The sequence below is a fragment of the Carassius gibelio genome, chromosome A22, assembly GCF_023724105.1.
Source record: "Carassius gibelio isolate Cgi1373 ecotype wild population from Czech Republic chromosome A22, carGib1.2-hapl.c, whole genome shotgun sequence".
Classification (NCBI taxonomy): Eukaryota; Metazoa; Chordata; class Actinopteri; order Cypriniformes; family Cyprinidae; genus Carassius; species Carassius gibelio.
Window position 1 is genome coordinate 10,789,135 of NC_068392.1, and position 17,438 is coordinate 10,806,572.

Consider the following 17,438-nt stretch of genomic DNA (forward strand, 5'->3'; position numbering starts at 1 on the left):
ACTTAAGACTGACAACAACTACAGCCAAATAATCATTCACAAATAAGTTTTATTTTTATATTAGAACTGTATTCAACACATTCCATTTGGTAATAAAATGACTTATATCCTCTTCTCTAAACTAGTCCAAATCAAACAAACAAACAAAAAAATAATAATAAAATAAAATGCTATTTTAAGACTGAAACCAGTACCATTTGGACTGTACATATATTTTGTACACATAAGAGTGGCGACGCATTCACTTGGTCGGAGCTGAATGCCAGTGTGTAATAGTTTCAATGTTACTGAGAAGTACTAGAGAAAGAGAGAGAGAAAAACAAAGCTATTTAGAGCAAGTGGGCTTTAGCCACACTTCACAATGCCCATCTTTAACACCCGTGTATTTATAAGACCTACTAATACAGCAATATCTGCTGAGGTTCATTTGATCTGCATAGCACTGTACATGGTGGCCTGAGACGTTACTTTGCATTTTATATGCGACTGAAGACCAGACTAATAGTGTACTGGTTGTGGTCTTGGTTGAAATAGCTTTGATGTGTTTAAATTCATTGGGCTTATTGTAAAAGCACTGCACTAGGTGCAACCCTGGTTGCATTCAAACTTGATGTCTAAATCAAAAGATTTCAGGTTTCATAAAAATAAAAAGAACATTGAATCATAATTTATAAACAATAATTCTTCCCAAATATACTCTTTTAAAGATGATTTTAAGTTGAAAAATGAAGATTTGTATAAAAAAAAAAAGGGGAATACTAATAATATTAATGAATACTAAATGTTCAATCTTTTCCACTGGCACTGCAAGTAGGACAAAGGGCATCTGATACAGGAACTCTAATTTAACATTTTTCTTTCTGCTAATGTGTGCAAACTTACAGTATGTCCATTGGTTGACATGATGGATTACTTGACCATGCACTAGTAGTGCTACCTGCAATGCACAAGCTTAACACCTGTACGTATGCACTCGAGCTTTGCTGATTTGGCCATTGTGCATTTTTAATCATCTTTGTAAAAAACCAACCTCTATGATCCACAGTAGCTCTCTTTGGCTTTCTTTCTTTTCTTTTTCTGATGCAAATGGCAGTTGATTCTCAATTAAATGCTTGCCATTGAACCAAGCTATCCATATAAATGCCAAAGAATAGCGCTTAAAAAAAAAAAACATATTATAATGAATTAATAAACCAACCATGAAAAGAAAACAGACACATCATAAAACTAGTGAAATAGCTGTTACACAAACAAAACCTTGCTGATCTTTACTAATTTAGACATTCCTGAATAATGTAGTTATTAAAAATACAGCCACTCCACTTAAGTGACTCTACTCTCCATATTCATTCAAATCACTGTGTTCCAACACCAGGGGCTCTCATAAAACAATGCCCCAGAATGCACCGCAGTGGAAGGGAAGAGCAAGCAGAGAACAGCAAAAGAGTGCACAGCGGTGTCTCAGAGGCTTACAAGCATACAGGCCTGTGAGGGCAGGAAGGAGAGAAGTAAAGCGGAGGACAAGGATGGCATGGGTGACTACTCTGGGTGCCAGCGTTCATTCAGCACTATGAGTGGGTGTGCTGGGCTGGTGGAGGCCCATGGTTTTACACAACCATCCAGCAAAATCCACCTCCTCAACCTCGGCCCGCTTGATGAACGTGTGGCTCTGTAAATGAACATCACATGATCAATTACACCATGAGCAGGTTTTGATGCCACACAGTAGATTTAAATTTGATTTGCAGTACATTGCATTGCATGATATTGTACAATGCATCGTGATATTACTGATATGAGTATCTACTGTCAAAACTATAAATTCAAGTTACTACAGCTAATTGCTGTCCTAACATGGCTAAAACCTGACACACTGGATATGTTGGTAACACTTTACAATAATTTATTAACTAACATGAATAAGCAATGAACAATAATTTTATTACAGTATTTATTCACCTTAAGTAGTTAACTAATGTTAACTAATGAACCTTATTGCAAAGTGCTATGTCACTCCAAACAGCTCTCACTCTTTAAGGTTTATCATGTTCTTCCACTGTCTAGATGTTGTGATAAAAACTAAAATTTTAATATTTCTGATACCTTACAGGGAAATGTACGTACCGTTAGCATCTTAAGGTCAGCTCTGTCAGCAGGATTCTTAATGAGGCTGTGAAAAACACAAAAAAATCATCAGTAAGACAAAATTACATTTTGAAATCAATAAAACATTACGCCAGAAATCTAGAGGGAGGTATTGAGGGTTTTGTTTTATAGCCTTTATTTGACAGCACAGTAATTACTTTTTTTTTTTGCATAATCAAGCTACCTTGCGTAGTCTTTAGGGTGCTTTCACACCTGTAGATCAAATGCTTTGTTCTTAAACAGGGATTACAATTGTTTCAGTGTTGCTTTTTATTCTTGGTGCGGTTCGCTTGCACACGGCAAAGTTTCTAAATGGACCAAAACTGATAAAACAAGTCACGTGTTTTTTTTTTTTTAGATGCCATTATATTAATTTATCATTTTGCACAGCAGTCCAGGATTTATCGGGAAAACATTTTTAAAATGCACCTAACAGTTACTAAGAAGAAGAGCAATAAGTCTGAATTATAAAAATTAAAAAGCATGCTTTGATTTTGAATAGCGAAGAAGTGCTCACCCATAGATATTGCCTGCATCCCAATGTGCAAACCATCCATCCTGAATTCTATATAATATTAGTAATTTTCAGTACCATTTAGGGCGAATAGAGTGGATAGTATGCACATTGGGACACCGGGACCATCTACTGCTTTTCACCGAATTTACGTAATTTCCCATTATACATTAGATACAGCCTGGTTCGTTGAATCGGATTGCTTTCTCACTACAATCAAACGGTGCCGGATTTTGCTTTCAATTGAGCCGAGACCACCTCGTTCAGGTGATCTTGGATCGATTGTTTTGGCACAGATCCAAGTGCGATTGCCGTGTTCACATATGCCCAATTGAACCGGGATAAGGGGAGAAATGCACAAGGTTCGGAAACAATGGGCCAGGTGTGAAAGCACCCTTAAACTACCAGTCCCACTTAACAAATTATTGAAGGACTAAACAAATGTTGCATGTCACACCTCTTTCTTTTGGAGCAACACCGGGGCCATAGCGGCATATAGCGTGCAAATCTAAGCTATAATTACATTACCTAGATCAGTTAATCTGACCAAATTGGTAGATTTCCGTTAGAACTAAACCGACATTTTAAAAGGACAAGTTATTGCTTTAGTATGATTATAAACATTTAAAGTACATTTAAATGCAATAAGTGAAGATTTAAATAAAAAATGAAACTGGGAACAATGCAGTCCAGATTCAAAATCTGCATTCCCTAAACTGTACTAGACGAGAGGTGTCCAATCCTGTTCCTGGAGGTCCACTATGTTGGGTTTAGCACCAATCCTAATTAAACACACCCGAAACAGCTAATCAAGGTCTTCAGAATTAACAGAAACATCCAGGCAAGTGTGTTGGGGCAGGTTAGCCCTCAGGAGCTGGAATGAACACCCCTGTACTATGGCCCTTTTATCATGGTCCAACTTTGCCATAGCTCAGATGCCGTTTTGTTCATCACTGAAGATTTCGTAGATTTGTACAATAAAAACACCAGCGATAACAAGCAGGAGCTCACCAGTTCTTCACAAACTCCTCAAAATCTGTGGTGAAGACGCCATGAGGCAGCTTGGGAGGTGGCTGCAGATGTAGAGACAGATGGGGAGCAGAAAAAGGGGTGAAATTGAAGTGAAACTGCTACAGAAAAATACTATAAAAGGCAAAAAGAAGCAAGTTGCACGCTAAGCAAATTCTCTGACCTCATTGACAATGTAGTCCAGTAGCTCAAATATAGCCATGGCTGGCCTGCTGTCCATTCCGTGTCCTGGGGGAAAACAATTTGCAAGACTCAACTAAAACACGCATATTGTGCAGAATATAGAGAAGATCAAATGTGCATAAAACCAATGCTAATGTTTGGGGAAATTAAACCACGTCTTACCGCTAACCGGTCGTCCTGGAGGCCTGGATCTTGGAGACATGCTGTGGCCTTCTGCCCCACTTGTGTCCATCACTGGCCGGCCAAATATGGCCTCGAGTTCCTTGGCATCGGGAGGGGGGATGGGGTAGCGCCCAATAGCCAGCTCAACTAGTGATAGGCCCATGCTCCACACATCCGACTGAACTGAATAGTGTGTGCCCTGGAGTCTCTCCGGCTGTCAAGGCAGAGAGCATAGAGCAAGTCAAAGCTGTACTAGGGTGGGGCGCCGCACCCTGCAGGTGGCCAGGAGGAGTGGGCTAAAACCTGGCAGCGACTTCCTCCTCTCCACAGGGAAGAATCCTGGGCACCGGCACAGGACTTGGAACGTGAAGGACTGTGGGGTTGGGGAGGGAAGTGGGAGGGTGACTCACCGACATGTACGACCGTGTTCCAACGAAGGAGTTGGCCATAGAGTCGATGAGTTGGCCACTCACGCCAAAGTCGCACAGTTTGATCTCGCCGCGCGAGTTCACCAGGATGTTAGAGGGCTTAACGTCTGTAGGAACCATAGAGAAAGACCATGTAAGATGGATGGCCAGGGTCCAAATCCCAGCGGCACCACCTGGATTTTCATCCCTGTTCAAAGGCCTTTTTTTCCGGCATGCCCATCAAAAACATTTTGCAAGATGCTCTACTGCAAAGCTATCTCCGACAACACCGTCGCAGCAGAAAGGACAGACATGCAATCCACTTTCCACTTCCCTCCTCTTAAACACAGGGCACGAGGAGTAAATAACAGTGCAGACATGCAACGATTCCACACATGATGGGCCCTCCTTCAGCCCTAACACCCACTGGGAGTGGACAGAGGGGGGAGAGTGGGAAAGGGAAAAAAAGGGAGGGGGTTGCAGGGTGTGGCTGCCATGTAATCACATCCGAGAGGCTGTAATTACCAGCTGGGCTCCTCGACAGCTCCTCACAAGCAGGCGAGCGCTCCCTACCACAACAGCACAACTACAGGCCTGACCCTCCCTGTCTAACCCTTTAAACCCAGTGTGGCTCCTTCAGACCCTCATACAACTCGACAGAGAATCTGATACTTTACATCTTCAGACATTGTATTACTGCTCAAATGTTGGTTATGCCACACTGAAGCTTTTTTGTATGGTAGCTTGTGATGTACTTGTAAAAAATTGCAAGTGCATTTTACATTTCATTATAGAAGCTTGACATTTGGCATTGAAATTATTTTATTAATAATTTTTGCAATATCTTTCCAGTGTTTCCCATACATTGATTTTTTTTTTTTTTTTATATGGTGGCTCACCACAATATTAACACTGACCACCACAAACAGATTTTCCAAAATGCTTTGACTTCGTTGTATAAATATGAGCTCTGTACGTTTCAAAGTCAAAACGCAGCACAGTGTTTTATATTAATGCATCTTTGAAATAAGCCCCGACTGTGTTTAGAAAAGTTTGTCATTTTCATTTAATCCTTCCTACCATGCCTGATAAACTAGTGTTCATGAGCAGAGTGCTGCTTTGATTACAGCCGTTACCGGGGAAACTGCTATTTTTGCCGCTCCTAAAGTGCCTCCTGCTGGAAGAGAATGAGTGTGCATTTTCAATAATCCTGTTTGCTTTTCTTTATATAGCCTACATTTTCCCCAGGTGAAGTGCTGCCACAAACTGAGCGAAAGTCTGTGGGAAGCTGTTTCGCTTCATTTAATCTCAAGTTTGCAGTTGCATGAAGGTCTCTGGTTAGTTTCAGTAAAAACCTTTGAAAACTATCTATAATAATATTTTTTAAGCTTCTTATGTGATTTCAATAGCTGCATTATGGGGTACTTCCTGCTGCCATCCAGCATGCTTATGCACACATACATTTTCTAAGATATTAACAAGGAATGATGCTCTGTGTGTACCTCTGTGCATTATTTGGTGTTTCTCCCGAAGATATGCCAGACCTCTGAGTACCTGTGGAAAGAGAGTTAGATAGATATCATCATTAGTGTTTATCTGTATGTGGTATCTGCTTTGTGATTACTGAAAGCTGAGATGCATTCGCTCACACGTGCAATAAACAGTATGGACACACATAAACAGATCTCTGCACCTTTGTTTGGACTTTGTGCTAAATTGTTTGCGTTTTGTCATGAATAAATGTGAAACAGAAGTTCAACCCTATTCATTTGGAAGGCTAAGGTTAAATCCGTGTTGAAAAATGTGCATGTTTTGGTGACTCTGACTTGAAAGGGTGTTTGCACATCTGTGGGTGTGGTCACAGCTTTATTATTTTGCGGTCTGTGCATAACAGTGCCAGACATGTTTAAAAGGAGGTTGTGTACTATTTTTTGGATTCTGCATTTAGACAAGAAGAATAGCAGGTTGCCCTCTGTAATTTTCATTTAATTGATTCCTATAGACGTTTCATGTACTTTTGATTTAATGGATTCCTATAGTTGTTGTTTTTTTCTATCACAAAGAACTTAATTCTTCTAATTAAAGTCAACCTAGATGGATAATTTTATTAGAAATACTTTCAAACTGACAAGACTGAATGACCAGTTGGTCTTATGAAATCACTTTAGAGCCAAATTGGTAAAGGATCATACAGGGTAACTAACATAAGTTCATAACTATAACGGTCATCTGCACAAAACAAATGTAACTTAAAAAATACTTGTGAATCATGCATAATAACAAGAATATTGTTCACAGCAGATTTGTTTTGATCAGCAATCGCACCAGTATTTAGTTAAAAGCAGCGAATTTAGGAGAACATATCTAATGATAATATGAATACCTCAAATACACTTTGAACAAAAGTCCCAGCCAAAAACAGAGTTTGAGTGTCAACACATTCCAAACCTCAACTAGAAGTAGCACCCTAACATTTCCCCTGTGTCAGTACAGTTGATTTTTCATCAATCTTTAAACTTTTTTAAAATAAATTTGAGAAGGATGATAATACTTACAGCTATGCTAACTTTGCCCAAAATTTCTTCCGGGATTCTTCTGGCTTCCTTCAGCACTTGATCCAAAGAACCTCCATCCTGCAGATAAAAACATGTCAGGTGTGCTGTAACACTTTCGCTATAAACCTTAAACAACAACATTGCCCCCACCATGTGCTCCATACAGATGCTGATTTCTCCATCGCTGTAAAAGGCGCCGTAAAACCCTACAATGTATGGCGAGTTGCACTCATGTAGGACCTGCAGCTCTCGTATAATCTGGTTCCTGATGGCTGGTTTGATTTCCAAATGAATAAGCTGTGGAAAACACAGAAAGCTCAGCCTTTGAACAGAATGTTTTACCTGCCATGAGCAAACTAGCAGCAGGAGCACGAGTCCATTGAACGCTTACCTTCCTGGCCATGACCAGTCTTGAAGGTTTGTGACGGACTTTATGAACCACCCCGCCGTTACCTGCACCGAGTTCACATATGGGGTCAAAATCTTCATCTTTGAGCTCGCCCACTTGGGCTTTCTGGGTGAGGAAAGCCTCAAGACGCTTCCTCTGCTGTTCGTCTAAGTCTAACTCCCCTAACTTCCTCTGCAAGGCCTCCAGGTTGGCCCTAAAGAGAGGGGAAAAACAGGACCAGGTATGACATAACGTTACTTATGCAGGAAAGACATGAGTATGCAGGAAGGTAAGCCAAACAAGGGTCAGATGTAGCAAACTAACGTTATATACGTACTCTGCTGCTGCATCTATGGTGGTTGACTGTCCTTCTCCTGTGGGAGTTATAATCAAGGGGACCGGTCTTCTTTTTGGTGCCATACCTGTCAGTTATCTATTTCAGTGAGACCAGGTTGTCTCTGGTGACATCCAATCCTTCAACTTGCTACACAAAGCCTTTCTAAAGTTTTTGAGATTCGTAAGCACTTAATTTCAACACCCTGACATGCTTCCAGAAGCTATACCACATAATATTTCGATGTCAAGTAGAAAGAGCGAGTGTCACAGGCGCAAAAGTGCACAACATGAAATTTATTTCATCGCTGGAATGTCTCTTCGACTCGGCCTCCGGCTCGCGAGCGCTCCCATAGACAAAAGGCGGCAAAAGACAAGTCAGGCCTTGTCGTTCGCGAAACAGCAGAGCGACCGAAACGCTGTCCGAGATTTTTTTGGCCTGTAAGACCCGCGAAAACAGAAGTTGAAATTTCCCCCAAGAAAAAAAAGGAGGGGAGAAAAAAGTCCGGCCAGGAAGCCACTATCCAACCAAGAGGAAGCGTTCAGAAGCTCTCGCGAGATCTTTCGTCAGAGCGCTCCAGTTCTCGCGAGCTTTGACAAAAAGATGAACGCTTATTTGAGTAAGAACGACATCTAGAGGTGAACTGAGTAACCGTCACATTCACGAGGAGAAGTTACCGCCACATTTCTGAAATATTTTCGCATCTCGTGTCACATTTGTTGTAATGTAATACTTGATTTTCTGCTGTATGAGCTTTCTTCATAAACCCTGGTAAGATGTGATGTTGACAATAACAATAGCTTGACAACAAAGCTGGGTAGATTACTGACAAATTGTAGTCCGTCAATTTACTGATTTCAAATTACGTGACAAAAATTGTAGTTAGTAACGTAATCCTTTACACGTTTCAGGTAATACTTTTATATTACTTTTAGATTACTTTTTTTTATCACATTGATTTAAATAGGAATCATATTGTACCATATTGATAAAAAATACAAAGAAAAATAAAATATATTTCATTTGTTATTATTAACAACATGAAGTATCCTACATTAAACATTACGTCAATGTTTTTTTCCAAACTGGGGTTCATGAAAGGTTTGTAAGTTTAATAATAATAATAAAATAATTTATTTAAATCACAATAATGTAAATTTTAAATAAATAATTTCAAAATAACAAGTTAAAATAATACACTTATTAAAATGGGAAATATATTTGTTTACCTGTATGTCATGTGACCATTAACCAACCAAGAACATTCAAATGTGATTACAGGTATTTTAAAATGTAATTTAATCTAATTACAATTACTTAATTTTGTAATCAGTACCCAGCTATGCCTGATTTTATACCATACTACAGTAAAATATTCATATCTGAAAAGGTAGTGATAATTTAAAAGTAGCAAAGCTTTTTTAAAGCCAATGCAAATAATTTGGTACACTAATATGGTATCAAGTTACCAAATAACAAGTACTTATAAATATTAAAATTAACTGTAGTTATGGTAATCTGGGGGGGGGGGATTTTATTTTACATTGGTGTACTTGTGAAACACGTTCTTTAAGTAATCATGGCATTAAATCCAAGATTTAAAAATCACTGGAAAGACATTTATTTTAAATCCGTTTAATTAATTGCACACATAATTGACATGGGTTAGAGCTTTTACAGTTCGATTTCAGTTCAGACAGGGACAAATGAGTGGCTCCTATTGTCAAATCCCACTTTGATTACTTCATAGAAGGTCAAGGATGTGCATTTTAAATCCTCAGGAAGGGTTGAGAGTAGCCGATAACAAATGTGTTTTTGCCTGCTCACTGGAGGAAATTCAAAACTTGATCAAATATTTTTTATTGGCTTTTAATATGAACATATAAAAGACACAAACAAAACATTTACATCAAGAACTGCAAGCCACTGCCCATGCTGTCTTAAGCACTGTAATAAGATGGGATGCCTCCATTCCCCCCCAAAAAACCACTTCAACCTCACCTGGCTACACAGAGGCCATCTATACCTCTGAGCTGGAAATATACTGTGATCAATCACCATCCATTTATCTTTTCATTATAAGCAAATTTGCATTTTATCCACATCTAATACCTTGTTCTAGGAATCTAAAGATAGAAGTCTAAGAAGTTCCTTACCGTAATTAAATGTGAAGAATCACAAAAATGTGGCAAATTTAGGGGAACATACTACATTAAGGGCTTATTATGTGAAAACCGTCAACTGCAGCACTGATTACTCTTTAAAAAAAAAAAAAAAAAAAATTATATATATATATATATATATATATATATATATATATATATATATATAAAGGGGGAATTAAATTGGACTGTCATGTAGAGAAGATGGGAGACCATGCTGACGAATCTAAATTTACAAGTAATTTAACCCTTCATGGCAATATTCTTATGTTGAGAAATTCCCAAATACAGATAGGATACAGTACTGAGTATTCAAGTTAGAATTCAGGATTAGTTGGGAAAAAAATTCATTAAAATAAACTTTAAAATTACCACTAGAGAGTACAGCGATTTTCTCTGAAGCCTTAGAGGACAACAAAAAATAGATCTTAATTTCCAGATCAGAAACCTAGACTGCCTTACGTGACGTGATGATGAGGGTAATATTGTACACGATGCTGGAACCTGGTTCGAGTGTCAAGTTTAACTAAGAAGAAAATGTAAAGACAAGAAGAACACGTTCATCCCTGAGTCCTCCTCAACAGATCAGCCATCTGGATGTGCCATTTGTGTTTGGTCATTTAGCGGGAGTCTAAATCTGCCGAGGTTTAGGTCAAGTCTGCATAGTCCTGACTAAGCCCCTTATGTTTGGACTGTTGCAAATGGCTGAATGTGCGCGTTCAACAGCAGGCCGTGAGAGGACACAGCGTTATCTACCACCACAAAGAAAGCAACATGCTGGAAATTCATGAAATTGCTGCGAAATGCAAAATTAATTCAAATAAAAGAGGCAAAAACTGTTAAATCAATAAATACTCATTCTGACAAGAAATAAAGGAACATTTTTAGGATTCACTCCTGTCACAAAGTCAACAAAACATTACACAAATGTCAACACCTCCTCAACCGGCTGTAATGAACACAAACAACCTCCAAACAATGGGCTCAAACCAATCAGCCATTCGTCCAAAAAAAAAAAAAAAAAAGAAAAAAAAAATTCAATTGTAAAGTGAAGTCAACTGAAAAAAGTTTCAGGTTTTCAGTTCAGGTAACTTTTAATTTAGCCAATAACGTCACCTCCCCTGCTAAATAAACATTATAATTTACTACAGACACGTCTAGAAGAAAACAAAAACAACTCTTTGTCCTCTCCTCAACCTGATTTAATATTCTGCCTTTGTGTAATTAGGACTAAAACGACTGAAAGCAGTAAATGACATTGAGACCTGCAATTTTCTATTAAATGATCAGAGATTATACATTATCATTATTGCATTAGCTATCATACAATATTTACTCGTTTACAAGCATCTCAAAATGACCATTGGTGTCAAAATTCTTTCTGAACTGAGTGTCGATTTGCGCACTACATCCAGTCAGTAGTACAGACTAGTTGAGTGACAGATTGGAGCGGAAAACTCATTGCTCGAGTCAGAATTGTTTTTAATATGATGTCTAAATGGGCAAGCACAAAATAAAGAGCAATGCATGTTGCCTCTCCAGTGTTGTTGCACTTGAAAAACAAAAGGGACTGAAAACAAAACTACACCAAAAAAAAATTCAAATAAGGGATTTAACACCCTTCTAATAATCCTCTGGTCTAGTTAAGTTCACTGTTAGACTGAGGTAGCTTGTCAACTTCTGTGGACAAAAAATATATATATATATTTTTGAGAGAGGTGGAAATTTGTCAGAAATGTCTCCAAATCACAGTAAAACAAACAGCTAACATACACATTTTATGTGGAGGACAAACCGAAAATGCCTCTGAATAGATTGTAAAAGGTTGTATGATCTCGACCCAAGGGAATGAACGTTTTTGAGATACTGTGGCTTGTCTCACAATGTTTCGAAGGCCTGAACCGCTCCAAATAAAACTAAAACTGGCAAGCTCTTAAAAGCCCAGGATGTTTAAACCCGTCAGAACACAAAGCGGCGAGGAAATCGAGGACTATAGAGTAGAACTGAAGATGGTGTTACTCTTCCATGGTCTTTAAAGGGAGAATACAGTATTAAGTTGCAGTGAATGATTGGGAATGGCTTTACGGGGCATCTACAAGTTTGTCAATGTGATGCCCGACTGCTCCAGAGGTCAGCAGCGCATGAGTGTACATGTCTGTGTGAGTGCATGTGTGTATGCATTTGAGAGAGGACACGGGGACATGTTTCTTGAATTTCCAAGGCTCAGATCCCATCTACACCCCCCAACCAAACAAGTCTTAGTGTCCTGCCAGTCTCAGTATGCGGTGACCAGGTCTTTGTCATAATCATATCTGCCCCTTTTAGGGGCGGGGCTGTCCTGGCTGTCATCCGTGTCCTCGCTGTCCTCAGCCCCGCCCCCTCCTTCTTCCTCCGAAGAGTCATCCAGAGTCAGATCCACCACGGCTCCGCCTCCCGACCCGGCGCTGATGCTGCCGGATCCTGCCGATGTACCACCCGATCCAGACTTCCCGGTCTGGTTTGTGCCGCTGTGTGCTGGGGAGTGACCGTTCACCTCAGGAACACCTTGGATGAGAGTTATTTCCTATTAAATATTTCTTTTTGCTCAAATATAATATAATGCGAGACAAACGTGTTGAAAAGGACATTTCAGAAGGAAGAAACCTTCTTACATATATCCACCACAGGACAGTCGGGTGTGCGGCTGTTTTCCCGCTCTCTTTCCTTCTCTTTGTCATCACTGATTGGCCTCCATGAGCCGTCAGTTAAATACTCAATCTCCTCCACATCCTCCGGCGTCTCTTTAAGGATCTCAGACAGCAACCTGAAATGGGTCACGTTTGGTGAGTTTTACTGCCTGAGCCTGCGAGAAGCGAGGAGTTTATCAACTGTGCTTACCCATCAATTGTTAGAAGCTCAAAGGGAGCGGGTTTATCACATACGGGGCAGGTCCACGTGGGTTTCTTTTCATTCATTTGCAGGAAAAAGACAGCGTCAAAACACTGCAGGTGGGCACAGGTGAGCACTCGACATGGCACTCCAAGCCTCATCTTTACCAGCTGCATTGAAAAGACACTTATTAGATCTACAACATTGCTACAATGGTTCCACAGCTAAGAGTCAACACAGAAGACAAAAACAGGACACTTACAGGACAGATGAGGGACACTCGCAGTCCCGTAGTGGCAATCTCACTCTCAGGATCAAAGCGCAACTTGTCCTGAACTGTGTACATACAAACAAAAAATGTTTCAGTATAATATTGATGTTAAGTATTTATTTACACACACAACTGTTCTAAAGTCTGTCAATGTTTTTGAAAGAAAAAGGCTGAAGGCTAAGGCTGCATTTAAGTAAAAATATAGTAATATCGCAATATATTATTGCAATCTTTTTTTTGTTACTGTTCCATACAGCACACTTCCAGTTTTTCAACTGTAACCACTGATCAAGCAATGTGTTTGCCCAAGGTGAGAAACTTACTGCGTTCGCGACAACGATCAGCACTCTCGACTGAGCAATGCTTCAGCTGGTTGAAGAGCTCTCCAGATGTGAACACCCTCACCAGGTACACAGCCACCGAGTACCGCTGCATCCGAAACACAGCGGTCAGTAACAACACTCTCATCTTCATCTAACATGCTCATTGACAAATACAGATATAAGAAAACAGCCCTTCGTATGAAGTCTCTGTACCTTTCCAAAGTTGCCCCATGTGATGGTGACTCTGTTAGTGACTGTGGAGAGGTGTAACCAGGGCGTGATGTTGACGGGTCGACAGGGCCGCCGTGGCTCAACACCCGGTTTATTGGAGGGATAGTAACCCTGAACAAAAAGTAGTAATGTACATAAGTGAATTAATAATTTACAGCAGCAAGTTATACAATATTCTAAGAGAACCTTTTAAAACACAACAGACGCGTTCAGAAAATGTATAATTATTCAAATAAGGCTGGCGTCTTGCTTATATGATGCTAAGTAGGGCTGCACGATGTGTCGTTTAAGCATCGATATCACGATGTACGAATCAACGATAGTCACATCGCAGGATGTGCGATGTAGGCTGTCGTAGTTGATCTGTTATTCATTAACTGTGCAGGCCAGCTGCTCCCCGGCCCTTGACGAATGTGATTCGCGGATTAATTGCACAGCTTAACCATCATAGAGTGAAAGTTTATCATTGACAAGACTGAAAAACACATGCAAGTTTAACAGAGCAGAGCGCGCGCGAGAGAGACAGGGAGAAAAATAAAATATCGCAATGTCATTTTTTTCCCAATATCGTGCAGCCCTAATGCTAAGAAAATGCTAAAAAAGTTATTTATATAAAGCAATTTAGATTTCCGATCATCATGAGTGGTGAAACCAACACACTCCCTGTTCTTTCAGTCTAATCGAATACACAACACTTACCGGTACATGACAGTAGGACTGATTGACTTTCACAGCAATATTGGGAGGATACTGGTCCTCCTGAACACCGATAGAGTCTGTGTAGCAGATTCTAGAAGAACAGGATATGTTAGCATGCAATAAATGCATCTCTGACTCCAAAACTTGATGTACAGACATGATTTAGCTGAATGGCGTACCTGAGAACAACTTGAACTGATTTCATCCCTGGGCGAAGTTCACTGTGTATGTGTAAGAAAAAATGTTATAAGTAAACAATCGAAGATGCTTAATATTCTTTTGTATTTTGAGAGTTTAAATTAATGTTTAGACTTTTTTTCTAGTAAATAATCTAGAAATACCACAATTACCTAAAAATAAGTGTTGCCAAAATAATTAATAAAAAACCATGGGAAGCTGCATTGAAATTTGAAAGTTGGGCATCGGTTAAAATCTTTTTTTTTTTTTTTTTTTTTACACATTTATAATCCATATAGGCCTGATCATTTTATAATCATCAAATTGCATGTGTGTGTGTGTGTATATATATATATATATATATATATATATATATATATATATATATATATATATATATATATATATATATGTGTGTGTGTGTGTGTGAACTAGAGCTGAAGATCTTGGGCTTAATTTATATCATTTTTCACAGGCTGGGCTCAGGCTTGTGCTCCGGTTTGTGAGGCAAACGAGCGGTTAGGTTTTGGTTGGACCAGCAACTAAAGTGAAGTCTGAGGTGTGGAAAGGTTTTGACCATGTTTATAATGAGAATAATGAGTGAATAATGACGCACCATCAGTGAGCGCAGGGACACGCAGAAGACATCTTCTACATTCTTGACAAAAGGCAAAAGAGCTATGTGCGTGCGCACATTTGAATAATGTCGGGCTGTAAACGAGTTCTGGCTTTTACAAAGCTGTCAATCAAAATGTACTTGTCAGGCTTTTGCCGAAACCTGTCAGCTTGGGTTCTGATTACAGCTCTAGTGTGTACACCCTGTTTCCTAAACATCAGCTCTGTTAGTGGTCATTGATTGATTGCTAAATAAAGCCACCAGTTAGTAATGTGACTTTTCTTACCTGGAATTCCGGATCTGTTCCACTTGACTTGTTGTTAATTCAAAAACACATTGACTTTCTTGTAGCTTCTCGCTGTTCTGTGCGACTGCAAAGAGTGACAAAAACATAATTAGCTCACTTAATGGCTTCCTTGTTGGCTATACACACCTTTTATAATTGGGTTATTATTTAATCATAATAAGGGGACTCACTTAGTTCTGTGGGTGGCAGCAGTGTTTCTAGGTTGTGGTAGAACGGTAGGGGCACCAATTTGACTTCTGCCACAGGAGGCGGAGCTGGTTTGGGGATGCTGTTGAGGTAGTCTGTGCCCTGGGCCGTGCCTCTAGGCGAGGAGTTAAGGGCAGGATAGTTTACGGGCACAGACTCAGGTCGTCGAGCTCCAAGCCAGGCCGTGGATTTGGGGAACCGTGTCTCATAGAGCTGTCGCACGTTCTTTAGAAGCTCCGGACTGTATTCGGTCTGCACAAGCCGAAGAGCTCTTCCAACTAAATCCTGCTTCAACCCACTTTTGCTGCGGCCCATCGAGGCCAGCAGCGACTGCAGATCAGACACACGGAAACTCTTCACCATGTTCTGGGGAGACAAAAACAGCCCATGAGAATGAGAAATGGGGAAATGCAACAAAGAATTCAATATCTGGGTTGTCAACCAAATTGTTGTCGGTTCGATTTCCAAAAGAGAACAAATCAAGAACCAGGGACCTGTTCACATCAGCTCAAATGTTGGTCTTTAAAATACCTTCCAGTTTTCATTTGATAGAAAAGCAGACTTTTGCGCAACTTTGTTTCTTAACCACTCGTCACAGAAAATTCTGTCAATAATCATCAAATACAGGACTGCCAAGTCTGTGTTCTTCATTTGCTATTCACTGTTGCTCCGCAGAGTACTCGGTCCATTATTGGTTGGCCAGTTGTCTTCGCAATTTGTTGTAAAAGAGATTAAAACACTTCTCTGTAAAAAAAATGTGATTACTAATCCCAGCCTAAACAGACACATTAGCAGCCATAAATCAAAATGTTTATCGTACGTAACTTTCACAATAAATATTAATCTTCTGTATATTAGGTGCACATAAAGTTGATTAAAATATAAGCATCTACTAAAATTTCATAACTAAAAATACACAATACTTTTCAAAAGTTGTTTATATTGTTTTGACTTTCAAAATTCAATGCCAAGACAATCCTCAAGCTTCAAAATGACCTCAGTCTCCAGTTTACTATGACTGAACCTCTGCAGGCCAATGACACCCTCCATATAAACACTACACAAAAAGCAGTTCTGCAAATCAGGTAAAACAAGCATGTTCGTAATCATGCTGGACTACTGAATATCAGCATGGCTGCGATCAGCTGCTGCTATTCAATAGTAAAACGGTCTTGCACAAATTAAAATTATTTATCTTTTCAAGAAACCCACATGCATCATTTGTGCAAGTGACTATACACCTACACTAACCTACAGCACTTCAAAAAGTGTGGAAGTGTGTTGATGTTTAGAGATACATGGATGAAATGCACGTGTGGTTTGAAAAGGCAAAGACTGTTTTGTTATTTTGTATTGTGCAGTCTAATCATTCATACCACAGGCAGCGCGCCCTCGCGCGCGCGCACACACACACAAACACTAGCTTTGGTCTCAAAGCCTGGTGAGCTGTCTAACCAAACTGCGTTTCGGACATCAAATGCACATTCAGAACCTTCAAAAATTCGAATCTAACGTTAGATCGCGCCAAAATATGCTGAATATATAAACAGCTAATTTGGTTTTGAGACAAAACCATTGACACACACTTATACATATTACCAACGCACTTTACAGACTGCCACAAGTCCTGAATGAGCACCAAATACGACAGTATGAAATTTAACTTAAGTTGTTTGAATAAGCACCGCTTCGAACTCGCCTGGCTCCTTTTACTTTCACTATTTTAAAAAAAATCTCATCTACTCACCATCGCTTCTACCAGTTCGGCCGCCATCTTCGCAGAGCAGCCCCGCGAGAGCATGAAGCGAAAGGCAACGGCTGGCCAATGAGAAGACGGGAAGGCGTTCGTTGACCGCCGCCGGTGTCCAATCAGCACTGCGG

General features: G+C 39.7%; 2 protein-coding genes across 4 annotated transcripts; both read right to left on the reverse strand.

Annotated features, from left to right (window-relative positions):
- Positions 1-29: 29 nt before the first annotated feature.
- On the reverse strand, positions 30-8,264 carry LOC127942667 (dual specificity mitogen-activated protein kinase kinase 2). The gene is made up of 11 exons (XM_052538535.1): positions 7,721-8,264; positions 7,387-7,597; positions 7,146-7,292; positions 6,996-7,073; positions 5,943-5,994; positions 4,444-4,568; positions 4,034-4,247; positions 3,852-3,916; positions 3,671-3,732; positions 2,125-2,170; positions 30-1,669 (listed from the first exon to the last, which is right to left on the reverse strand). Exons 1-11 carry the CDS (start codon positions 7,801-7,803, stop codon positions 1,559-1,561), a joined length of 1,194 nt encoding a protein of 397 aa, XP_052394495.1. The 5' UTR covers positions 7,804-8,264; the 3' UTR covers positions 30-1,558.
- A 1,072-nt stretch (positions 8,265-9,336) lies between these two features.
- Positions 9,337-17,438, reverse strand: LOC127943248 (E3 SUMO-protein ligase PIAS4-A-like). 3 transcript variants are annotated; one of them, XM_052539568.1, is made up of 11 exons: positions 17,305-17,438; positions 15,542-15,923; positions 15,351-15,435; positions 14,451-14,492; positions 14,272-14,362; positions 13,555-13,683; positions 13,342-13,447; positions 13,010-13,083; positions 12,757-12,917; positions 12,531-12,682; positions 9,337-12,423 (listed from the first exon to the last, which is right to left on the reverse strand). In XM_052539568.1, the coding sequence occupies exons 1-11, from the start codon at positions 17,356-17,358 to the stop codon at positions 12,155-12,157; spliced, it is 1,545 nt and encodes a 514-aa protein (XP_052395528.1). In that variant the 5' UTR covers positions 17,359-17,438; the 3' UTR covers positions 9,337-12,154. The 3 variants fall into 3 exon arrangements, with proteins under 3 accessions (XP_052395528.1, XP_052395529.1, XP_052395527.1); XM_052539569.1 differs by lacking the exon at positions 17,305-17,438 and adding an exon at positions 17,165-17,253; XM_052539567.1 differs by lacking the exon at positions 17,305-17,438 and adding an exon at positions 16,089-16,223.